The following is a 26,732-nucleotide window of genomic DNA, read 5'->3' on the forward strand; positions in this document are numbered from 1 at the left end:
TGTATTCAGTACGTGAAGAGACTGATTTCATTGGATAGTCAAAGATCATTGTTTAACCAGTCATAGTTTTGAACACAATCCCAGACAGCATGAAGCTGTCCGAGCAGGTAAAACCTCCTGTGGACATCAGACAGCCTAGTCCATCAATTCAAGGACAAGTGGGAGCGGTTGGGAAGCGAAAGTGATTGAAACACTTTTGCACAGACATCAGTCAGGTTTGGTTGAGCAATTTGACTGGACAAGACATTGGCATGGTCAGGAAACTCCCAACACATCCTGCAAGGACGAAGTGACTCAGAAACAATAAAGACAAGTCAGGCATTAGTTTGATTAAGGTACCGGTTGGTTTTATTATTACAATGCACACTTGATAAGCAAAAAAAAGCCTTGGCATCCTGCGAAAACCAACATCATGAGTCACTCGCGTGAGGCTGCATGGAGCAGTCATTTCACAGACTGCGCCATACACCGTTATTGCAAAGGGTCACTTTCAGTTCAAACTCAGACAGAAGGATGGATAACTAAAACATAACACATGGGTCCTTCCATCTTTGTGTTTAGAAGATACATTAGAGACGCAAACACACCAAAAAAAATCCGATGATAAATGTGACCCATGACAAGAAATAACGTGTAAATAACAGACATGAATGAACTAAAGCTAAAACTTTAAAAATCACAGGAAACTAATCATCAATTGAAAGCATTTTAATAAACAATTTGAGGCTGTATCAAAAAGTAAAAAAAAAAAGTTTAGACTTTTTTTCTGGGAGCAACTGGTTGGAAACTCAGTGTTCTCCCTTTCCTGAATCTCAGCCACAATCATCTCCGGTGTATCTGGAAAATCCAGAAAAATTAGGTTAAATTCTGGGAGGGTCCCAGTGGCAGATAGAAAAAATAACTATCCCTGGTTTAAAGAACATTTTCAGGTTTGTCCCGTTATACTGGAATTCTATGGAATACCATTTCAACCAATATTGACACAGTCACTGTTAAGAACCCAGCAGGGATCATCCAGTTTGATGACTGGGTCCACATGCAGACCAGTGATAGGACTGTAACCAAAGTAACAGGCTCAGCTATAATGAACACCAGGGAACATCGGATGTGGCATCATGAGTGGAGCAGCAGGGCTGTGAGGCAGTTACCAGAGCGTCTGAGTCAGGCAGGCACAGAGCATGCCTTGTAGAAGCAATGTACAGCATCACCAGCACCTGATGGAGTCTCATAAGGGTCACAGCGTGGGTTTTATCGTGCCTCATGTAAGACAGTGGTCCAGTGCTGAAACATATCGGAACAGGACAACCACACGGGTCAACTTGGACTTTGTTATAACAGGTATACCCAACCTTTTAGGGGGAACTGCATAATGTGATCTTGTCAAAGCTCATCAGTGGCTAGGAGGCATCTTCTGTGTCTGCTAACCTTCACTCAACTGAATCACTGCTGGATGCTCCAGTTACTAGCTGTTACTGTGTCAACGTCAACACCTTATCCAATCATCTACTTTAAGTGGACCAAATTTTATTGAAATTGTATTATTCTTTCTTTTTCCTTAAATATTTTTTTCCCATGAAGTGTATTATTAGGTAGCATGCTGCTGGCACCAGATAAAAATGGATTTAAAATCCGTTGTCTGTTTTTCTGTCAGTGGAAATGAATTCAATTAGAGACCAAAGATGGAAATATCTCAGTTTCTAAAGAGTTTAAAGATTCCAGAATCAATAGTTCCCAACTGCAAAGCTAGTATATTCTAGCCTAATCCATGCTAAGGAAGGACATGGTGGATACTAGTTAATGGTAAAAAAAACATAACCTATTTTCTATTATTCTAAACATGTTTAGTGACTGAAAGGCCACTACAATCCAGTAGGACAGTTCTAACTCTCGTCTCCTGTTTGGACCACTCCAACAGTTAGATTAGATACCTGGTTATTTATTTAATTATTAGTTAGGAAACCTTTCTTTATAATTTAGAAAACTACAAGAGGATGACTTTCTCTCACAAATGTATATTTTTATACACCGCCTGGTGTCTAGCCCATTTGGGATCAACGGTGATTAACACGGCATTCCATAGTATTCCATGGTTATTGTGGCTTTATTACCATGGGTGTTGCAATGTCATCAAACTGGGTTTAATTTTAAGGTTTAGATGTAAGGGGTCAGAAGTTCTGCCGCTGAACCCACCTAGACCAGTTTTTATTTGTTGTGTCTAAATCAGTTGATTGGAGAAAAGGTTGAAGCCGATTCATCTTGTAGAAAAACAGGAACAAAAGATTTTTCTCCAAGTATTTAGGAAGATATTTCTGTCTTTCCCAATTCTTTATTCCAAAATAAAATGATGTCTTCCACATATACAGTGAATATAAAAACCAATAGAACAAATTATTACTCATCTCTACATCTTTTTAGGCTACCTTGTTATTCTCAGCTTTACTAGACATTGTGAATAAGGATAAAAAGAGATAAATAATGTTAAAAGGCAAACCGTTATGAATTAAAATCAACACACACACTCGATCAGCCGTGCACAGCTCGGCCTGCGCTTCTTTTGCATCGTCTGCGGGGGAGATCCGAGATCCTCAGATTTGGAGGAGAACCTGACACCGTTTTTAGAAGACATGTCTGCCAGCAACGGTCTAGTGACAGTTTAATATCTTTTCTTGTTGTTTAAAATCAGGACACAACAAAGGTTGTTAGGCAACACTACAGTCCAGTGAAAAAGAAAATGAGTTATTGGAAAAAATAAAAAAATAAAGTACAACCCAGTATTCAAATCTAAGAAAAAATCCAATGCTGAGATGGGAGAGCAGCTCTCCCAGGTGTTTCTTCTGAGCAGCTGGGTTGAACCAAAGCCCAGTGATGAGACGTGTTCAGCCATTGCAGAACATGGGCTACCATAGACACAGTAGTCCCTCAAAGCAATTCCAACATCCCAAACCCCCACCTAAACCATAGTCCACTGTTGTTTTGGAACTTCAGCACATCTTGACATCTCTTCCTGTAAAAGTCCAGACAGAAACAGCAGAAACCAGCTCAGCTCCTGGATCTTCCCTCCACCCTCTCAGTGGAGGGGCAACAAGTCTTAGGGGGGCACATAGGGGGGTGGAGATCTGTATGGAGTCATGTTCTTTGGACGAGAGCCCTTGCCCTCCATGGGAGCGGTGAAGGGAGGTGGCGGCTGGTAGGGAGGTGCGTTCGGGTCCTCGTCTTGCAGAGCTGTGTACTCCCCCAGCAGCTCCTGGTTAAGGGGAGTGGTCTCTGGACTGGCCATGTTAGGGTATTCAGGGGGAGGCAGAGGTGGCTTCTCTTCTTGGAGAATCAAGGGCATACTGGACGAGGGAGGAGGCTTGGAGTCATCAAGCTCATCTGCGAAGATGATAGGCACTCCCTTCTTGATGAAGGTGGCCTGATCCTCAATGGTGAGCTTTCCTCGCCGTTTCTTCCGGTAGCAGATCATCGCAATGATCCCTGCGATAAGCAAGATGGCTGCCACCACCACAGCAGGAATGACTGTGTGAAGGTAGACATCATCTGTGCTGTGCCGGCTTGATCCAAGACCTGGAGTAACCATCGAAGGTTCTGGGATATCAATCTCTGCTGGTGGGATGAAGGAGTATGTTCGGCAGCTTGCTTTGCCCCTAACCTTTACACGTTCGGGAATGAATTCGGGCCCCATATTACTTGTGAATTTCTGTGAGGGTCTTCCATCCGCATCTCCGAGCGTCCTGCTCATATTTCGGAGCTGTTCTTTTGGACATGGGTGCTGGGGGAGGCTGGTATTTGTCCATTCTACCACAATCGACCCTTTGCTGATATTCCTTAAACTCACTGTGCTGCTGTTGCGGTCCCCCAGTACATACGCCAGTTTCTTCACCAGAAGGATCTTCTTGTGGATGTCATTAGTAATTAAACGCGGGTCTCCATTGAAGCGGGCTGTGAATATGACAGGTGTTTTGTCATTGAGCGGCCAGCGCTTTACTCTAACTTCAAAAGCATCGATGGCATTAAGTCCACCTTTGTCGGTTGCCTGCATGAAATACTCGTGTTTCCCAATGTGCTGAACATCAGGCAGGCCATACAGGAGCTGGCTGGTGGTATTGAATTGGATCCAGGATTCCTCTCCAACCACTTCGTTGTGGTTATGTCTCAGAGTAAGACGCAGCTTGTCTGTTGTTCCATCCTCTTTATCAAAGAATGTGTCAGAAGGGATTTTAACCTCGAAATAGGTGCCCACCAGTGCATTGACCTGATCGATGGGATTTCTCAGCACTGGTTTTTCATTGGATAGATCATGTACACCAGGTGATGGCGTACTGACTGTTGGTGTTTTGGATGTAGAGGTCATTGGAGTGGTTTTGGGCCTTCTAGGTGGTTTCTTGGTGGACTTTTTAGGCGGCATGGGTGGTATGGCGGTGGCTTCTACATAGGTGGGCCTGGTCATGGTTGGCTGAATGGAAACAGTGCTGGTAGTCTCAACTACCTTTGTTGGTTGAGGTGGCCCCAGGGTTGGGGTGTGGGCAATGGGGTCACGGATTTTGATTGTAGGCTTTCCTGGAAGGGGGACCGGGCCTCGCACAGGAGGGGCAGAACTCTGTGTTGGCGCAGCAATAGAAGGAGAGGAGAGGGTTGGGACAATCCTCACTGGAGGTTCCACTGCTGTCGTTGGAGGAAGTACAGCCAGAATAGGCGTTGGAGTGTTGTTTAGCTGCCTTCTCACACGTTTTGGGACATGTGGCTTCTTGTTAGCAATGTGCCATCCCACCACAGGGTATCCCAGCTTGGCAGACATTGTACCTTCTTTAGCTGGACCCTGGACACTATTGATATCTGGAACAGTGGTCTGTTCCAATGAGCAGCCAAGCTTCCATGATAGAAGAACCCCGTTCTCCACCACCTGAGAAAACAAACACCATTAATGATATGATTGGCTTTCTGTATGTTTGTTTATTCACTGTGGCAAAACACAAGCTGAACATACTGCATTATTAGAATTCATGTATTTGGATTAAATGTAGTTGCATTAGGAGCGCAAAAACCTTTCATGGCTCCAATAGCTGATAGGGAGAAAGTTTTTTTTATTTAAATTGCTGCAGGGCTTGTAGCGGACTCACATTCAAAGATGTAGTTAGTTTGTTTCGGGACATTTTCTCAGCTCCTACTTTAAAGTAACTTTTTCATTACGATGGAACCATCTGTAATGCAGATGTGTAATGATTATTTTAAATGATGTAATGGTACAACTATTAGTTAAACACATGAACATCACCCCAAAAATAATTTTAAAAACTTTGTTTGCAGTCTAAATGCAACAAAGGAATGAACCATGAGGACCTGCTTTCCTTCAGTAGGTTAGACGGCTCCTTAAAAAGCAACAACTCTATAAAATATGTTAAGTTTAAGACTTGCTGAGGAGTGCAGGCTTTTTATGACCTGAAAGGCAACTCCGTTAAACTGGGTGGGTTTTACGCACTTCTTTTCTGATGGTACACTCAAAACAGCAACTTGAGTTTATGTGGTGACAAATCATCTTGACATTATTGCATGGAGAGAACAGGTGCTTATTAATATTTACAAAAATGTTCATTTTCAGAAAGTAAAAAAGCTGTTTTTTTTTCTGGTACAAAATGATCAACTGACTTTATGTCAGTACTACTATATGGCACTGGTGAGACTGTTGAAAACACTCCATCAGTGTAATCTAAGCAGCTGACTGATGGCTATGAAAGATGAGCTGATGTGCTGAAGGAGCAGTTTTCTGGATTATAAAGATCTTCAAACTGAAGGGTGTATCTGCAGAGAAGTCCAGAAATTGAACATTTTACCACAAGGGCAAAGCTTACCCAGCCTTGGTAGCAGATGGGTGTGACTTTATCTCACTGTACAGAGAGATGAAGAACCCTGGACAAGGAGGGCAGCAAAGAAGCCACTTATGTCAGAGAAAACTTTAAATTAAAGCCTGAACTTCTCCAGAAGCACCAGGGTGGACAGAAGAAGACTGGCAGAGAGCTCATGGACAAAGGTCTGATGAGTGTGGTTGTTGGGAACAACCACCGAGAGCTACCATGAGTCATGTGTGATGCCAACAGTGGAGTATCCTGATCCTTGTGTGGAGTCGCTCCTCCAGGGGAGTTCAGGGTTCCAGGTTCCATGATTTATACCCGTAGGTGGATTTGTTTTGCAGTACTTCTTCAAAACCTTCATACACACACTACCAGAACCATTCAGAGAAATGTAATAGTGCTCAAATTCCTCCAGGCTCCACAAATCAAATCAGGACACAAAACAGAAGAGCAAGACTTGCAAGTAGAATAAATAAGTGGGTCTCCTTCCAATTCTGCCCAAGAACACTGTATGAAGGGGCTCCTCCAAGAGTAACTTCTTCCAAGAACCCAGGAACAGTTTGGAGAGGATCTGTGGATTTCCCAGCATGATGGAGAACTGTGTCAGAAGGCTAAAGGCCCAGTTTATATGACAAAATGTTCTGATGAAAACAAAAAAGGAGTAGTTGTGTTTCTACTGTTCGTTTTAACGACAACGGCTCAGGTCTCTCTGACAACAGCTCAATTTGAGAACTGCTTGCAGACTGTAATGGTTTGAAAATATCCCGTTGTCCCATACACAGGAAAAATGGGATCTTTCTTATGGGAAAGCCCTGGCTCATGCGCAGTATGACTGAAATCAGTAGAAATTAATGTGCACTCGCACAGCATAATGGCTGCCGACCAGTTTAAAACTCACAGAAGAAGAGATCAACAATAACAACAGCGGTTTGCAGAGTGCTGCTGACTCGGACTCTAACGATGATTTGTCCAACAAATTGCTCATTTTCTCCTATGTTTTGTAAGCAGGAACTGTTTGCACATGTCGAGTTTCAAAGAACAAACCGCCTACTACTGGCGTGACAGGGGAATTATACCATTTGTGGTCTATGCTGTTGCAGTGTCAATGAAGATTGTAATTAAAACGTTGCCCTGAAAAGGTGTTAACAGAAAGGGGAAAGAAATCCCTGATTTCAATGGATAATTGTCATGTAAACAGGACCAAAGTGTTAAAGTGGCTTAAGGATCAAAACATATCAATTTTGGATCTGTGGTCAGATCGGAACCCCACCAAAACCCCGTGATCAGTTCAGCAGGTGGAGAATCAGGGGCCAACAAACTAAGATCAGTTCTCAGCAATTAGAAAACGTAAAATGGGTCACCATCATTAAGGATTTGGTCCAAAAGGTTATAGTAGGATTTCAAGAAAACCCTTAAGCTTAAGAAGGACAACCAACAATAAAAACATACAATATATTTAGAGACCAAAAGATATTATTATTAAAAGCTTGTCAAATTTATGTTAACTGGCTAGTTTACTATAGAAACATGGAAAAAACTCAAAATGTTAAGGCCAAAAAATGTTCATCCACTAACCTTTTTGGCGTTGCCTGGTCCAGCCATAAATGCAGACATGTCAAACAGCTTGTTGTTGACCACAGGGAGCATCTTCATGTAATGGAGCTCCACTCCTGAGAAGCTCCTCATGTTGTCCAGAAGCTCCACCCTCTGCTCTGAGCTCATCTTTGTTAAATCAGCATCCAGAATCACCGTCAGCACAGTGATGGGCTCCTCGTTGCTGCACATGAATGGCTGGACGTGATCTTCAATGGCTGCCTGGTTGGACAGCAACTGGGATGGGTCTGCATCAAAGTGGTCTTCAGGGTGCACCTCAATGGAAAACACCTCTGAAGAAGAGGAGGAGGGCTTTGTGTGGTTGGAGATGGTTACAGAGATGTAGTGGACTCCTTTATCCTGGTCCAGTGGAAGTCCCCGCAGGATTCTGCTGCCGACATCCCAGTGCAACCAGGCGGGCAGGGAATCCTTTCCCATCTCTGACACCTGGAAAATAAATGAGAGAGAAGGAATTTACTAATGTTACAACATGCAATATTTGGGAATAATTATAAAATGTAAGAGGTGCACTTCGGCTTCACTGAAGAAAACTTCTTGGATGAGTTTTACATGACTGTTAAATTGATTCTGACTGTTCATCGCTGCATTTCTTACAATGTCTCCTCTAAAAGACCATGGTAATGTTTTTCTTAAGCGCTGTGAGAGGCTCCAATCAGTCAACCATCTCACCTGTGAATCCTCTGTTTCAGGTACCTGCTGTAACTACACAATAAATCCAGTTCACCCCCACCCTCCTCTTCCTCCTCACATGCAAACACAAGTGAAGCTCTAAATTGTGATTTAAACCAGGCTAAAATTAAAATAAGTTGGCCAATTATGAGATGGGTAGGGGGCTGATGGAGAGAAATGGATCACAGGGAAGTGACAATGCCACCACAGAAAACAAGAGTGAAGGCACCCACTCCTCCAACAAATTAATTCTGCAGCTAATAAATCCTGCTTAATAAATTATGCAGGGACACTGCTCCCAGGATGCATCATTACTGCTCTAACCAGCTCAGGAGAAGCAAACACAAAGGAAAACATAAAGAGATGGAGCTGAGGGTTTGGTTACAGTCAGATGTCCTCAGCTTTGACTGTTTGTCCTGGAGACAGCAGGTCCTCTGTTTTTTCAAGGTAACAGAAGGTGAAGCTGCTTGTCTCTTCAGGGGTCAGAGACCAAACGAGAGGCAACAGTCTGCTGCTCCCAGGCTCTGCTCCTCTGTTTCAACGTTTCCGTTTGAAGCCAAGTGCAAAAAGTTCACCACTGGGAGATGAAAGGTGACAAAAAAACATCCTGTTTTATTTAAACCACATAAACAGTTGTAAGAGAGAACCAGGGCTAGTGAGAAGATTTCATCGTAGCAACTACAGTCATGTCAAAAAGTATAACTGGATTCCAGACAAAGCTGCATCGGAATGAAAGACAAGATGTCTGGGACAATGTCCCTCAGACAGATGAGACTAAAGATCTACAGGACCATGTTTGGAGAAAATCAAACACAGCAGATCAGCACCTCCGAACACCTAATAGGAGCTGTCAGGTTGGAGTCAGCTGGAGGATTGATGATCTGGGCTTGTTTTGCAGCCACAGAACCAAGACACCGTGCAGTCATTGAGTGCAACATGCACAAAGTATTCTGGAGTCAAATGTAAATCCATCTGTCCAACAGCTGAAGCTTGGTCCAAACTGGCTCAGCAAAAGAAGAATGATCCCAAACACAGCAGCTAATCTACAACAGAATGAGAATCAGGTGTTGCAATGGTCCAGTCAAACTCCAGACATCAGTCTGATTAAAATGCACTGGTGGGCTCTTCAGAGAGATGTACAGAAAAAAATGCCTGTAAACCACAATGACCTGAAGCAACGCTGGAAAGAAGAGCGGCTCAAAGTTCCTCCTAAACAGTGAGAGAGACTGAAAGTCAGGCAGAAAACCATTGCTGAGTTATTGCAGCTGAAGAAGGTTCTACAAGCTTCTGGATCAAGGGCCAGACTCAGATTTTCACAAACTTCTCTATTTTGGCTTCATATTTGTCTCACAAAAGGAGGAATGCTGGCCGAGTGGTTAGAGAGCAGGAAATGTAGGTCCTGGAGAGATCACAGTTTCCTGATTTGAAACCCAGACTGGCACTGCCCAGTGCAGCCCACTGCTACATAAACTACAGGTTAAATACAGAGGACATATTTCAGCGGAATGTACAATCGCAATGACAAATAAAGGTAATTATAATAAACGATGATGGTGTGGAAGCTCTTTTGTGTTACTGTCCAACTGAACTGATATTTTAGTAATTTCAGGATCTGGTACAGACCAGGTCCTCCATTATGCAGATCAGCCTCTGTTCTACCAGAGAAGGGTCTAAGAAAGCTGAACACGAAAGATGGAACACCAGGACAACTTACAGGGAACACATGAAAGGGACACATGGATAGGGTTGTGCAGGAAATTCAGGCTGCATCTACTGCACCAAAAGGCAAAGGAGTTGAACAGGAGCCACACCATAGGCAGGCCGTGTAAAACCAAGTTAAAATATTCTGAAACAACAAACATGGAGCCATTCAGAAGTAGATGGGAAAGAGCAGATCTTTTCCGCTGCTGTTACCTGGAGGGCTATCTAGCAAGTTCCCCTTTAACTCTGAAAAGGTGAAAGGACATCACAGTGCAGCAGGAAGCTTTTACTGTGAACTGTGGCTAAGAATCAGGTCTTTCATGCTATGGAGCACTCAGGACATAGCGACCTCCATCCTCTACAGCAGGATCACGAAAAGCAGGGAGGACAGCTCTGCAACAGAATCTTAGATCATCATTAAATGCCAATTTTCTGTTTCACGGCACCAGACTTGTTTCCTAGTTAGGAAGCATTTCTCAAATGATAACAATAGTTTCTAACTATTAACTGCTTAAGCTTCCTGTGTTGATAACTCCTAGATCGGATTTTAAAGTTGTATTATTGAACTATAATGCACTGAATGGACCGGCTCCTGGTGACCCATCAGATCCTGCAGCCTCATGCACCCCTCCAGATCTCTTAGATCTGATGTAGCTGTACCAGGAAGGTCCACTGAGGTGTTCGGACCTCTGTAAGTGTAGCTCCTACAGTGTGGAACAAACCGTTCCACCTTAACATGCAGCTGTACTGATGATGTATGTTTTGCTTTAGGTTTTAATTGTTTCTTTTATTAATTTGATGCATGTCTACTTGCTTTTATTTTGGTGCTTTTGTCGTTATTCTATTCTATGTAAAGCACTTCGGCCGTTGCAGCAGCTGCTGTATAAATCAATAAACTTCAACTATAAATCCTAATACAAGTAGGCCCAGAACTGAAGGAGGGACTTTCTTTTCTGCTCAAACTAATGAAATAATGACAAGATCAGAGCTAATCAAAGGCAGAGAATGATCAGATCTTCTCCTGTGATTGGCTCTGATTCACTTATCAGAATCATGAAGAAAAAACAAGAGAAAGAAATGTTTCTAAGAAAGAGTCTGTCCTGTTTTTTCAGTCCTCCATCACTGTCCATCATTTGCCTCCACTAAATGATGTTCTCTGAACCAACTCTGGCCAGGCCTGAAAACACCACCAAAAATGCATTCTGCATGCAAGAACTGACCAGCGGTGTTTCTCTGTCTCAGTTACATCAAGATGGTTGAAAAGATGCAGAGTTTGCTGCATCATTTGGTTGTTAACAGTGAGCACAGCAGTTATTGTAGACATTTGGTAAGAAAATTATTCAGGTTGGTACTCTTATTTATCTTACTACAGTCACTTGCAAAACTATTCACCCTCTTGGCATTTTTGATGCTTTGTCGCCTGACAACCTAGAATTAAAATGGATTATTTGGGAGTTTGCAGCGTCTCATTAACTGGACATTCCTACAACTCTGAACATGTTCTTTAATTGTGAAGCAAAGAACAAATAGGATAAAAAACAGAAAACGTCAGGGTGCATAACTGTTCACCCCCTAAAGTCAGTACTGTAGAGCAATTCCAGCTGTTAGTCTCTGGATCAGCCTCTATGAGCTCGCCTCGTCTTCCCACTGGGATTTCTGCCCATTCCTGAAGGAAAAACTGCTCCAGCTCCTTCATGTTGGATGATCTTCAAGTCTAACCATAGATTCTCTATTAGACTGAGGTCTGGACTTTGACTAGATCATTTCAAGGTTTCCCTTTGAACCTCGCTTTAACAGTACGCTTCGGGTCATTGTCCAGCTGGAAGGAGAACCTCTGACCCAGTCTCAGATCACAAGCTGACTGTATTTATATCCCTGTATTTATCACCGTCAATTATTTTCTTGACTTGAATCAGCTTCCTAGTATCTACTGCTGAAAAATATCTGCACAGCATGATGCTGCCATAGCAAAGTGGGTGGAAACATATGCACATCCCAATTTTCAGCTATTGCATTTCTTCTGTTTAAAAATTTTTCTCATTTCACTTTACCAACTTGGACTATTTTTGCAGATCAGCCACCTAAAATAAACATTCAAGTTACAAGTTGGAATGGAATAAAAGAGCTAAAAAGCCAAGGAAGGGCTGTGAATATATATTCGCAAGGCACTGTACATCCGTCTTTGTGGAAATAACAAACATGCTAAAAATGTGGTGGAGTTACAGAGCTGGGAAAAAAGGTGTGAAACCACAGCTAAAAGCTCAACTGGAGTCATGCAACAATCTCTTTAATGCTCCTCAGTAACCCAGCACACACCTTCAGTTTTCCTTCTTCCCTAAAAACAACAAGAAAATTAATCAAATCGCCTGAATGTTATAAAAAGTGTCTACTTTCATTTCCCTGCACATAGCTTCAGAGCAACAGAGGTTGATGCTCAGCCCCAAAGGTTATCCTGCTCTCTCTCACAGACTCCCAAACCGCAGAGTGGAGGACAGAGCCTGAGCTGGCTCAAGCAGGCGAGGAAAACCCTGCTTTCTGCAGGATTTATCAGGAACCGGGCAGCTGGAAGAAACAGGACTAAACTGCTTTTTGGAAAGCTATTAAGGTGGCGGCAAGGACAGCTAAGGACAGAGACAATCCAGAGAGAAGCAACAAGCTGAGTTAATTTATTTAGAGCAGAGTGATAACCTCAGAGTTGCAGTTAAACGCCTTGTTCAGGAACTTTACTGCAGCGAAATCACCTCCAAAACCACTCCAGCTCCACGCCGTAAGGAGAAACATGTTTTCACCATAATAGATGTTAACGTTGAGTAAGAAGAAAAAACGAAAGCCAGAGTGCTGCAGCGAGCCGCATCTGTTTGCCCTAACTCAAAAGACTTAATTAAAAGGAAACGAGTGATAATCTCATCAGAGCTGGAGCTTCTTTCATCATCTCCTCCTCTGACACGTCAGCTGCAGAGCCACCATGACTATCAGCACTGTAAGCTGTGCTGACATCCACCGACTTGCAACAAACTGTGCTCAAGATGCATTTGAAGTCTCCATGAGCGACAGGCGTGAAACACTGGGAGACGTTATCACACATCAGTGGCATCAGGCTGATTTTGCTCTGCATGGCTGCTCTGACTCCCGCTGCCTGCTCAGCTCCTCTGCTTGGTCCTCAGCGGCTGCAGCTGGGAGACTTTACAGCAGGGCCGGCCGTTGCCTGCGGTGCTGATGGGTCAGGGTTCGGATGGAGAGCTTGTGCAGCGGCTGAAGAGTTCATAATCGTAAAGTTTAACCTGAGAGGTTTATGTGAAGGTATAAAACATTAAAGTCAGAGGATAATAATAATGGCTTTGATGAGCCATTTTCACCACTACGTACTTCATTGCATTTCAGAACTGACATTTTTTCTATTTTGCTGCAGGATCCTTTTGATTTTTAACTAGTCAGGCACCAATCATTGAGCCAGTGACTGAAATCAGTCATGTTTTCAATCAGCCCCTGATTAGTTCTGACGAAACGTCCGCTTGTTAAATTCTGAAAAATCTGTTATCATTTCCTGTTTATTAAATGCATCCCAAACTGAAAACCCTGATTGTTCATCAGTCTGGATATGAATCACCAACAACTTGTTTGATGCATTCTGCTTTGAGTTTAGTCTAATGAGATGAAGGTTGGAGACAGATGCATGGATGTCCTTCCCACTGACCTAAAGACTCTAATGTTCAACTCCAGGCCTCAGGAGCAGGTATCCTGGATGCTTTAGATGTTTCCTCAGGTGTGGTGGGTTTTGGCTTAACATTGACCCAAAAAGTAAAACATGATTATTAGAAAGCAAGCTGACATTTATTTGCTTTGTAGTCAGTATTATTAAGAACCTGAATTTTAAGGGTCAGGTGGATGTTTTGAGGTTTTCTGTGGAACTGAAGCAGAAATCTGAAGGTTTTATTACAAACTGATTATTTAATTCAAGATATATTGGTGCAGAAAGTTGATGTTGAATTCCGTTTGTTTCTTTTAAATGAGTTTTAATTTGGATTAACCCGTTTTGTTGTCTGGATTTAGTTTCAATAAAGTAATTCCATTTGGGTTTTATTATTATTTGTTATAATTATTATGGGCAAAATAAAGAAAATTTGTCTTCATTCTACAAATTGAACAATCTGTGGCAATAAGCTCTAAATCATGACTTTTTGCCTTAAATTGTTCTGATAAATTAGAAAATGCATTAAAGACAAGCTGAGGTAAATGGTGAGTAAAGTGGAGCACAAAGGAGATGCTCAACACACCTGATTTAAACGAAGGGTTAATAATCAGCTCCTCTACACAACCTGAGAAAGCATTTTACTCAGTTTTGTTGAAACAGGGAAAACTTTAAAAGATGCAGGACGGCAGCCCATAAAGACTAGAGATGGACACCCCTGATCTGTTAGAACACGGCTGGACTGAAGCAAACTTCAGAACACCAGAACTCTAAAGGAAATCTTGACGTTATGTTCCTAGTTTATGCCCAAAGGCCCTGAGGGGCCCTGCTGCACCTGGATGCTCTTCACATCAGCAGCATGTTCACACCACGCCCTGAGCTGTCACCTGGCTCAACCTTCTATCCAAACGCTATCACCATGAACCCCATCATGGTGATAGCATCAGGAGGAGGTTGTTCCTCCTTCAAGTTCCCATCAAAGAAATGCTGGTGTCTTCTACTTCATGGTTTTGATGGCACCACGTTAATAATTTACCACATCGGTCCTACAGAGGTCTGGTGCATGCTGTCATGCTTAATTACAGGTTGTGTAGAGCTTCTCAAGACCTCAGCAAGACCATGTAAAGACCAGCTTTTTACATTGTAGTGGGGTCTTCATCAGGGTGCAGGGGCCAACAAAGAGGAAGACGTCACAACATCTCAAAGCTTTCCCTGTCCTCACACATGCCCCACCTCCCTGTTATTCTAGTTTCACAGGTTCTCTCCTCACAGAGGTGGACTTCATGTTTGCCTGCAAATACAAACACTGGCTGTTTGGATTCTCTGCAGCGCAGCTGGAACCAGCGCCGACCAGCTTCTGTTGGCTCCTGACCTGCTGCCTGTGAAACGGGACGAGCTCTGAGTTCTGAGTGTGCTGCAGGCTCTGGGTCTGATTTATGGCTCCATCATCATACTTTAATGGCAGTGTAATACGGCTGCATCTGTGTGTTTGTGTAGATGTTTAAAATAACACACATGTGCAGATGGTTATATAAAGACATCAAAGTTCTGATCCGGAACCGTAATGTGTTCCACATGTTTCATGGCTCCTTAAATAGAACCATTAAATAGTAACGGTCCATTTTTCCTGGAACCTGCTTCAGCTCTGGGAATCTACTTTCCCATCTAGCTCCATGACATATCAACCGAACCACTCATAGCTCAGGCTGCACCATTTTCTTCTGTTTGGACCCAAACTGGAGTAGTGTCGATTTCTGGTTTTCTGACTCTCAGGATCTCAGCAAACCAAGACTTTTGACATCTTTCCCGTTTTATGTGTAAATGACACTAAGTTTTAAAAGCTGCACGGATGCAGGTGGAATTTCTGTGTGACCAGGATTGTCCTGCTCCAAGGTTCTGAATCTGAAATAAAGCCACAGAAAACACTGAATAAACTGTTTTCTAATGCTAACCTGGTAAAATGTAACTAATGAGTCCATTTTCTTATTCGAGTTGCAGGTTTTGCAGACCCACACCTCTTATTCCTATTCCTAGACTCCCACAGTGGGAATGTGCCTGCTGTGGATTCCAGCCACAAATTCATTTTTAACAGCAGAAAACAGGCAAAGAGACGGATTTCCTCTTGTAAACATCTGCCAGGCTTCTGGCCACTAATACCATTCCGCCCTGTTATTCTTCAACTCCTCCAGCTATCCATCCATACCTCCCCTTTCCTCACATTTTCCACTGGACTTTTCTTTTAATTTCGCCAACTTGTATTTCGTTCCTCTTTCCTAATTCCCTCTCTTCATTCCATCTCTGTTTGGCTCTTGCAGCACCTCTTCATCCTCCTTGTCCTTCCTCCTAAATATGAGTCTTATCTGCTGAGCCGGCCCTGACGACAATGGCCTCCTTTCTTCATGTTCTTCTCCCGCTCCTCCTACAATGAGCTGCTTTCTTCCTCCGCCAGCAGACTCGACGCCTCCTCGTAATATCTCTTCAGGAGATATCGTTCTCATTTTCTTCCTCATTCTTCGTGCTTCACTTCTCTCTTTGTTCTCTCCGTCCAGCCGTCTCTACATGTCAGTCTGTCTGCTTCTCTTTGAGCTTCCTCTCCTCGGCACAGCTGTGTGATTACCCGTCACGTTTCCTAGGATAGTCCAGGTGTGGGTCTGTGTGAGGAGCTGCAGGTTGACACACTCACTACAAAGAGCAATATCAGGAGAGAACCTCACAGTCATGTTCTTGGACAGTGAGAGGAAGCCAGAGAGCCCAGAGAGACTCACCCATGCACGAAGGAGAACATGCAAACTCCATGTAGAAAGACCCCAAGCTGGGTTTGGAACCCAGAGCCTTCTTGCTGCAGGGCAACAGTGCAACCAACTGTGTTTCAGGTCAGGAAACTAATTTTAATAATAGACAAATACAACCTTAGTAAATAAAGAAAGCACTTTTGAAATGACAATCAACAAATAACAATCCATTAAAATGGATTGTTGCGATGTTAACAAGGCCGTAAAGACGGTAAAGATGGAGATTTGGGTCAAATCAGAACACTGTTAAATCCACTGTAACACAGAATCAGAGAGAAAAATCCCAACACAAAATTAAACTCATGTCATCCCAAATTCTGTTCCATAATTTTAACTGAGATGTTGATAAAAGACGTTCTTAGACTCTCATCTTCTTCTTCAGCGGCGCTTCGCAGGCCTCACTCAGCGCCTCTCAGACACCAATCTGAGCACAGCAGCTTACTCACACCGTAATATTTCATATATAACCAAAGAGCTCCATCTCAGACTTTATAGACCTCCGTTAGCATGATGACCTCAAAGTTCATGACCAGACAGATAGAAACATGGCTTATCAGCTGAAGCTTGGGCCAAACTGGGCCATCAACAGAACAATCTCACACACAGCAGCTAATCTTCATCAAAATGGCTGAAAAAGAAATGAATGAAGGTGCTGCAATGGCCTAGTCAAAGTCCAGATCTCACTCTGACTGAAATGCTGAGGTAGGAGCTTCAGAGATCTAAGCAGAAACAGTGTACTGAAGCAATGTTGGGAAGAGAAGTGGAGACTGATAAAGTGAGACAGAACACCATCCGTCCACTGGGTTGGACTCATTTTCATTATTATTATTTTCTCATGTTCTGATTGATGGGATTATTCTCTCTGACTGTCAGTGGATTATTTGCTGAACGCTGCTGATCTCTCTGCACAATCAGTGTCCAGCTTCTATAAATAACTTCTGGAACCTTCAAGCACCAAACATGGGTCTCTTGTCCACAGCACCACCTCCCCTTTGGATAAGAACCAAGCATGCAGTAGGATCCCAGCCCATTTAAAAGCTGTGGCTCCAGAGGGAAACACCAGGCAAACACCAGGGAGTTCGACCAAAGATTGTTGCAAAGATCATGTGTGCCAAAGGTTGGGCAGGAATGAAGCCCTGTAATACACCCATAGAGCCATCAGAGACCAGTAACAGAACCATCAGCTGAATCTACACATTCAGCTGAATCATGAGTGGATCAGTGGAACGATATATTCTGGAACATATGAATCCATGAAGCTTTGTCTGCTGTACATTTAATTACATAGCAACATGGCCACTAGTGCTATGGTGCCAGTAACCTCATCGCGGCGTGCTGCTGCGCCCAGCTCGGCTGACTCATATGTTCTGCTGGGTTTTTATCTTTGGGCTGCCTCCTCCCTCCTCCTGCTCCCTTTATACCAGTTTTCCACTCCCGTCCTGCCAGCTACCGGCTCCTGAGCCACTTTGGAAAAACACGGCAGTTCAAAATGCAGAGGAGCAGAGAGTCCAAGGAGAACACTTGATGATTAAAGAGGACAGCCTGGAGAGACGGAGTGAAGGGCTCCCAAGGCTGAGAGAGGAGGAAGAAACTGGAATTTCACATCAGAGAGAAAAAAAATTGATGTTTTGCTGAAAGGAGAAAGTTAAATGTTTCAAGTGACAAAACTGTTAATGTTGAAATCAGAAAACAACATGAGATGAAGACTCAACTGAACTGAGCAGATGTGGAAATGATCAACTTTAGGACCAGTGGTTCTCAACCATGGTCCTCAAGGCCCCATGTCCTTCATCTTTTAGATGTTTCTCTGATCCAGTACATCTTGTTGAAATGATAGTTTTACCTCTCCTCAGCTGCCATTAGGTGCTGCAGAAGCCTGGTTCATTTAAGCCTCATTCATTTAAGGCACTGGTTCACATGGTGTTTTCTGGTGAAAACACAGAAGTTAGGTGTGTTTCTATGATACAATTTAAGAACGGCTTCCAGAGTGTGATGGTTTGAAAACGCCTGTTCTCCATTGTCGTGTAGATGGGAAAAATTGGATTTTTTTTACGGGCAAGCCCAGGCCAAGGCGCAGTATGACTAAAATCTGTAGAAATGAACGCGCACAGCATAACAGATGCCGACCAGCTTAAAACCACAGAAGAAGAGATCAACAATAACAATGGTGGATTTCAGAGTACTTACTGCTTCTGACTCCCTTAATCTAACGTCGATTCTCCAACAAAGTTCTCATTTCATCCCTTTTGCAAGCAGGTAGCGTTTGTTCATGTTGAGTTTCAAAGAACATACTGCGCACTACTGGCATGGCGGGGGAATTACACAGTCTTCACATCTCCACTGCTGCCGTGTGAACGGAGGTTGTAATTAAAACGTTGTCATGTAGACATGTTAACAGAAACTGAAAATTCCTGTTTTCAATGCATAGTTGTGGTGTAAACAGGGCCTGAGTCAGGTGCTCAGCAGATAAACCCCCTAATCCACGTAGGACAGAGGGTCCATAGGACCAGGGTTGACAACCTCTGTTCCAGATGTGCTGGTTTCCAGTTTCAAGGCGTAACATGGATTTAAAAACATTACAATTTTAACACCTTCAACGTCAGCCTCCTACTGCTCCTGAACAGCTTTGTTTAATGACAAGAAGGCACAAAGCAAAGTTAGTGCTGCCCCCTCCCCACCTGTTTCTGACAGCTGTCAGTCAGTCTGTATGACGGCTGAAGGAGGGGTTGTAGCTTGATACTAGGGGAGCACCACCCACCACTTTTTAAAATGTGACATATTAAAACAAACTTATCTGATGAGTTATTATATTTGACAGTAAAATATACCGCAGTGGCGGTGTCGCAGGGGTAAAGCAAACGACTCTTGTACCGAGGCTACAGTCCTTGACTGAGCCGTCACGGGTTCGAGTCCTGGCCTGTTGACCTTCGCTGCATGTCTTCCTCTGTCCACCCCATTTTCAGTCCGTCACCTTACAAAGGCCACATGTGCCACGAATTTAAAAAATAAATTAAAATAGAGAAACGCATAACTTTTTGCGTCTGTCGTACTACCATCTTTGGAACAAATGAGCAGAAAAGGTTATTTTGGAATGTAAGCTTTATTTTGTTTTAACCAACACTGAGTTTAACTTTCATTCTAATACTAAAATGAACAACTATGAAATATAAAACATCAATATGGAGTCAAATATGATCCACTGTTTTATAATTCATGAACAACCGTTGCTGATTGTATTTTTTATTCTTTTTCTCACTTTCCTCGTGTGTCTCAGGGAACTCACATTATTAAAACTAGAGGTTTCAAAAGTCTTATTAAAGCAGTTATTATCGAGGTAAAATGAACTTATATAGCGGCTTTCCAGTCATACTGACAAAGCGCTTTACACTAGAGCCACATTCACTCAGACGCACTCACTAACGTGCACACATTCATACACCGATACGCAGATAAGTGCAAGACGTCCGCTCTTCTCACTGAGCCACAGTCGCCTCAAGAAGAGAATTTTTATGCAGTATTTACTATATATAACTAAATACAAACAGATTCTGCTAGGGTCAGGATCAGGTCATCACAGTGCTGAAGGTTGTACCACAGTCATCATGTCACACCAGCCCATATTAAACTGTCCTTAATGGATGCAGCATGGAAATCTGACCATGAAAGAAAGTGTTGAGGAAGGCTTGAGGATTTTTGTACTTTCACAGCCTGGACAGTTTCATGCTACCTGATGGTCAGCCTGAATCAGATTTAATGTTGAGCTCGGCTGCACTCAGCACCTTCGTTACATTAAACTCAACAGAAACCAGTTTGTTTTTCAGAGGTCAGAGAAGCACCAGAATCTGGAAGTGGTTTAAGATGAACCACAGACTCCAATCACCAACATCTGAAGAACAAACAAGTTCTGAGAATGAAGCTTTAACACACAGGGAGGGGGAGGTCATTTTTACACAATCAGAATATTGATGAACGAAAGCGGAAAACCAAAAGGAGGTAAAGAATTAATAAGAGTGACTGCCAGTCAGCCCATCAGCCAATCAGCTAATTAAACTGGTAATGAGTCTGTGGAGAGCTCTCATCTCATCTGTTGGCCTGAAACGTCACACTTCCAGCAGAGGACGATCCAACAGACTCCCTGCAGCAGAACACAGACTGACTGCATGCTCTAGTTATAGCTGAGGCAGATTTTCATAAGAAAGGACGGGTGGTGAGAGAGCAGCGGTGAGTGGAGAAATTGATTTGGCCTTTTGCTCTGAAACATTCAGACCCGCCGACCTTCCAAAATACCAGAGGAGGGTGGGGGGTCAAATGAGGAAGGAAGGAGATTCATAGGAAGGGGTGCAGATTTGTCATAAAGAAGCAGGAGGAGGAGGATGTGAAAAGAAAAATACAACACACACACACACCGTCCTGGGCTCTTAAATCTCCTGCATCGCACCCCACCTCTTTCTTCTTCTTCACTCCTTCCCAAGCCTTCCCGGAACGAAGGATGAATGGCAGGATAACAGAGCAAACGAAGAAAGAAGAAAGAGGAGCAGAGAAACCTTCAGACCCTCCTGCAGCTTCTGCCTGATGTAATGTTTGTGTGCTGCTGGGGCAAACAGCTTTTCACAGTGTGTGTGTGTGTGTTGAGCTTCATTAGAGCAGTTAAAAGTACACGCTGCTGTTCAAACCCTGATATGATCTGATGGGATGTGACAGAGTGGGAGATGGATGGGAACTGGAGACACTGGGAGAGATAAAAGGAGCGATACAGGGAAGATGATGGGGGGGGCATTTAAAAAAGAAACAGATGAGCAGCTGGACAGCGGAGGAACTAACGCCAGGAGTTAGAACAATTAGAGTGGTGTGAGACAGATGGATGAAATGTGCTCCAACTGTAGGTAAAGAAGGACAGGAAAAGAAAGAGGAGGAGACTGAGACAGAGGAAAGCTCCTAACGTCTCCTCCTCGAAGCATTTATTAGAGAAAATATGCTACTGTGGAAAATGTGCCATAATTAAAGACGAACTATTCTTTGGAACGGCCACAATTAGGTGTTTCCTGGAGGCAGGTTTGGACGCTCCTATTATTTCCCGACACATCTGTCAGACAAATGGTTTCTCCCTGATTGTTCTCCAAGTTCACATGGAGTCAACATGTTTTCTGAGGCTGAAGAAGTTTCACCAAACTGCAGACTGATTCTAGCAGTACGAACAAAAAACAGGCAGGAAACTGGAACGTTTTAACTTGGAGATGACGAAAACTCCGGCTTCCCAGTTCCAACCTCCGTGGTTAAAGGAAAGCAGCATTATTATTGTATGTCTTTGAGTTACACGTCACCACCCAGAACCAATAAGATTCATTCAACATAAAGAACCAGAAAGCTGTAGATAATTTCCTTGTCTTATGTTTTGGTGTAAAGTTTCATTTAGACTCTTTATTCTAAAATGATTTAAACAGAAACCGTGGTGGAGACTCACCTTGACAATATCTCCCAGGTAAACATCCTCCATCTTGTTTGACACCTTGATCTGGAAAATCCGGCCCACCACCGCTGAGGAGTCTGGGAAAGCTGTGGGCGTTGCAGTTTCCTGCCGAGCCCCCGGCATGTCCCCAGCATCCATGACTCGGAGGCTCTCCGTCACTTCCTGGAAGTCATGAAGCAGCGACGAGTGCATGGAGGCTTCCAACTCGCTCCCACCTCCGCCTAGCTCCTCGCCCTCTCCACCTGCATCCAGCAACACCATTCCTCCCAGCATGTCGATCTCCACCTCGGCGCGGCCTGGCAGGGGCATCCAACCCATCGCAGCAAAAATCAAACCCAGCAGCCAGATTCTAGTCCTGGGCAGAGTCCCGGTGAGGCCCCTGCTTGTCCTGGGCCAGCCCACACCCCCTTTATTGCACATTCTTGGCCTTTTGTCTGCCTGTCAGTGATGCAGAAACCAGCAAAATGAAGGATGTTCAAGAAGATGGGGAGGGTCTCAGAGGGGAGCATGCACCCGCAACAGATTGACCAAATCCCTCTTTTTAAACCTCCGTCTCTCTCCTCGTCCGCCGTCTACTTCTGCCCCATCTCCTCCGCCCGTTTTAGTCCTTCTCAGCTTGACTCTGGTCTTCCTCTTTCCCTGAGCGTCCCTCAGAGCTTAGGGAGACCCATTTGACTGAACTCCTTGGAGATCTGTTAGGACAAATGGAGAGAAAGACAGAGGTGAGAAGAAGGAACATTCTTCAGATAAAGCACCTCACACTTAATCAAAAGCCAATCCCTTAAGACTGATTAAAGCCACGTAAACCTTATTGTTGGTAAAAATCAATCCTAATATCAGTGCTGAGGGAGTCAGTTAGTTTTGTTCTCAGGTCATCAATGGCTCCAGTTTGGGGAATAAAAGTGAGAGAGAAAGATGAAAGATGGCGGAAGGGAAGGTGACTTAACCACCAATGTCTAACCAGACCGAGCTTTCTGGGGGATTCCTAATGAATGCATGCCTTCTCCATTGTGAGAAAGTTCAAACTGTGTGTGGAGGTGTGTGTTGCAGGCCTGAACTCAGATCGCCTCCTGAGTGAATGTGTGTTGGAACAAAAGGCCTCAGAAACAGAGTGAAAGAAAGCAGAGAAAAGAACAGATGGAAAATGGGCAGAATCCCGCTGTTTATCCACTTTGTCCCGTCAGAGGAAGTTGAATCTCTGCTGGAGTCTCCAAGCGACAACACACGGCCTCCCAGGTAGCTTTAAACCAAATAAAGAAAGCGGCTGCAGACTTCTGGACCAAACGTTGCTTTTAATCCTGCAGAAGCTGCTGCTGAACACTTTTTCTTTCAGTGAAAGTCAGATTTTAATTCACTCTGATCTAGTTTCTAACTTCCCCTCGGGGATCAATAAAGTATCTTTGAATTGAATTGAAGTTTAAGACAAACTTCACATCTGCTCTGTTTTCCAACCTGTCATTAAATTCCATATTTTTACTCAATCCTGCACAGCTTCTCTTGTAGTTCTCTCACTTCTTCCTGTCATCCCCCCAGAGATTACAGATCCACCCTCTCTGTCAGATCCATGAAGCCTTCAAGGCAGTTTTATTTTTCTCCTGGCGCCCATTCACCCATCAGAAGCATCGGCCTCCTATTGATTGTGTGACAAAAGGTTTGGGGAGTGTCACTATGAAAGGGGTCATCGAGCTGCAGAGGCAGCTTCAAGAAAGAGAGCCAATGTGCAGAAAGAGAGGTTAAAGGAGAAGCTCTGAGACAAATTATTACCTCAGTTTCTACGGTACAGCCCCTTCATTCAAAAATAACTCTTCGAGAGGAGGTAAAGGATGAAAAGGTCTCAAATTTTGCTCAAAACCATCAGTTTCACTAAAATTAATGCTCAGTGTTAGATCAGCTCCAGGGCCATCACTGTGATGACTTGGTGAGTTAAAGCATTAGTCAGTGGATGTCAGCTGGATCCAGATCAGCTCATGTTACAAACAGCAGTTAAATGAAGTGAAACTCTTGTTCATGTTCTAGTTTGGTGGAGTCCAATGTTATCAAAGGCCCGTTTTCCAGCATGTTTTAGATGTTTCGATTATGTAGCACAGCTCAGTCAAATTAATAGTTCATCAACAGGCACCCGCAGAGGTAGGCGGCACGCTGAGCAGGTGATTCAGCCATTAAAATCAGGTGTGCTGGAGCAAAGACGCCCCATGAAACCTGCAGGGCACCGGTCTTTGACGACCCGAGTTGGCCTGTAGCTTGTTTCAACAGAGGGATAACACAGAACATGCTAATAGGGATGAGCATGTAGCAGGTGCTAATGAGCACCAAAAAGCTAGCAATTAGCAATTATTCTTCCGGTCCAACATATGCAGGTCAGAATTGTGATTTATTGTGGAGGTAAACTCTGATGTCAGTAAACACTGACCAGTGTTTTATTCCAGCTATTGGTCCCATTATTATTGCACCAGTTGTATTAAAATTTAATGTCCCTGTTTTACTGATGCAGCCATTTTAATCAAATTTAGAGGCATGTGTTTCTGTGGAGTTACAAGAATCTGAAGTAACTGACAGTTTCCAAAAGGGCTTTGATACAGAATGTATTGTCACTTTTGTCTTTGTCACAATAAATGTCACAAAATAAAGAAAATGTTAACCAGATAGCAACTTAATATTAAAAAAATAGTGTAAAGCTTCTAAAGGATGCAAAGAAATGCTAAGAGGCACCAGTAGAATAAAATAGGCCTTACTGGTGCCAACATGTGCTAAAACTCCGCTAACAGATGCTAACAGGCACCTTGGGATAAAATTAGCACCGTCTGAGGATAAAACCTGACATGAACGAACATGTGCTGCTACGATTAGTAGCAAGCATTTCATTACTGCCAAATGTGACGGTTCTGGAGTGGTCCATGTGTGAGCAGCAGGGCTGAACCAGAGAGGAGGTAAAAGAATTATTTAGATTATTTAAATCTATTTGTTTTCGATTTTTAGTGGCAGCCCTAAATCTGTAATAAATTGGTGCTATATAACTGAAAAATAACTGGTACTAAATAAATGCAGTTGTTAACAGGTATGAGTGTATTCTACAAGATAAAATAACAGACCCATTTAGGTACATACGGTAGAAGAGCAGGTCCTATAACAATATGCTCAGGGGTAAGCACAGAAGCTATCAGGTATTAAAATCACAGATTAAAACACAGGTTTCAATAAGAACTGATTTTTCAACACCAAGTCTTTCTATAGATGACTGCAGCTGTCAGGAGGTGTTTACACCTGTGAATTAAAGGTTCTGCTGCAGAACAAACACTGCTGCTCCTGCCAGCTCCTCAGAACCTGCTCCCAGCTTCAGACAAATACATGCCAACACCTGCCAGTTAATCTGAGTCTGGGTTACGCTGTCTTATTCTTTAAGGAGTTAATGTAACGGATGGTGATGAGGCAGAAATATTGGATGGGTTTTTGTACTTTAGTGTACTGGAGTCACCTCTGCTCTCTGATTTTAAAACTGAATGGTGACATGGTCACTCAGGGTCTCTGAGCCAGTGGGACGGTGGCGTCAGTTACAGAACCGTATGTGAAAACTGCATAGTGAATCTAAAGATAGAAAGCTGCAGATGCATTTGCTATTTGGTGTGAAGAACAGGGCAGCTGCTGGATGGCGCCAGATCAAAGACAAACCCAGACTGCCTTTATGCATGCAACCATAAAATCAAACAAATAATTACTGCTATAGGACATAACAACCATCATTTATGCCGTTATAAACAAAATAACAATGTAAGGTCTCCACAGCTCTTATGTAGAAGCACCCAACTCTTAAACATTTGAGGTGATATTTTAACTCCCAAAAGGTCCCAGCTCTTTGGGAGGTGCTCCTCTCCTAAGTGTGGGTTTGCAGCTCCAACTGTAATGGATCTGGTAGTTAGTGGTGTACAGTAATCCAGATGAGCCCATGAGCAAAGTTTACAACAAACTACAATGGTGGCTAAGGAACCTTTTATGGCTTAAATAAATCATAGATTGGAGTTAAGTGGTCTAAGAACAAAACATTTGTCTGAATACAGTCAGGTAGAAAAACTGTACTAAATCTTGGAGAATAATCTGTGAAAAGTCCAAAATGATGTACAACTACTACCACTACTTTGAAACGTGTTGTGCTTGGAAGCTAAAGAAAGGCATTCAGCAGCAGATCAGAGCAGGGTATCTGTTGAAATGTTGTTTCAGTCTTGATAAGAATCTCTCCGTAACAGTCCTCTAATAAAGCGGCACCAATTTTCCCTTTTAATCCGGACCTTTGCAGAAGTGTTGTTTGATCTACTGCAAAACCTTTACTGTTAAAATCTGGTTGTAATCTAAAACTACCTGCAGCATAAAAGCACAAAGAGAAACATCTGATGAAACTGCTCCGTCACAAAATGCCCCAGCCTTTATAAGAAGTGCTGAGAACATTTCTGTCTTCTCTTCACCTTGAGTCCGACCCTGACCCTGGGCTAGGGTCAGAGGATCCTACAGCTTTAAATCTGAAGCCTGTTTTACAAAACCGTTCCAACATGAACCCACGAAGCCGAGTCCCACTACAAGCTCTCTCTGGCTGTTCACCAACCAAGCCAGTGACTCACTATGTGCATGTGAACAAAAATAAAGCCGGTGTTGCAGAACTAAAGCAGGAGAGGAGTGGAACTCAGTGGGGTAGATATAGAGCAATTTGCATAAGATGTGTGTCGGACTTCTTCAGTTATATGAAGTAAAACACATCAGAGGCTCTATCACTTTTGCCCTGTATTCAGTCCCGTCTGTCAGTGAAGAAACTACCACTGGCTGAAGTCCAGTGACCTGTTCCATCTCGTCACACCTCACTGCTACCCGTCTAGAGTGTGTTAATGGCAGGTATTGATGTGTGTGACACACACTTCCTTTAGACCTTCGCTCCACCACTGACTCAGGCATGTTTAAATCTGAGCTTGAGA

At 43.3% G+C, this 26,732-nt stretch overlaps 1 protein-coding gene across 4 annotated transcripts in view; it reads right to left on the reverse strand.

Annotated features, from left to right (window-relative positions):
• Nucleotides 1–325: 325 nt before the first annotated feature.
• Nucleotides 326–26,732, reverse strand: part of dag1 (dystroglycan 1) — a 54,484-nt gene continuing 28,077 nt past the window's right edge. For all 4 annotated transcript variants that reach the window (XM_047347062.1, XM_047347061.1, XM_047347060.1 and 1 more), the window contains exons 2-4: nt 21,772–22,469; nt 7,422–7,886; nt 326–4,900 (exon numbers count right to left, since the gene is read on the reverse strand). In XM_047347062.1, coding sequence (XP_047203018.1) covers nt 3,089–4,900; nt 7,422–7,886; nt 21,772–22,197 — 2,703 coding nt within the window. In that variant the 5' untranslated portion in view covers nt 22,198–22,469 and the 3' untranslated portion in view covers nt 326–3,088. The remainder of the gene's footprint in view (nt 4,901–7,421; nt 7,887–21,771; nt 22,470–26,732) is intronic.

The sequence above is a fragment of the Girardinichthys multiradiatus genome, chromosome 20, assembly GCF_021462225.1.
Source record: "Girardinichthys multiradiatus isolate DD_20200921_A chromosome 20, DD_fGirMul_XY1, whole genome shotgun sequence".
Lineage (NCBI taxonomy): Eukaryota > Metazoa > Chordata > Actinopteri > Cyprinodontiformes > Goodeidae > Girardinichthys > Girardinichthys multiradiatus.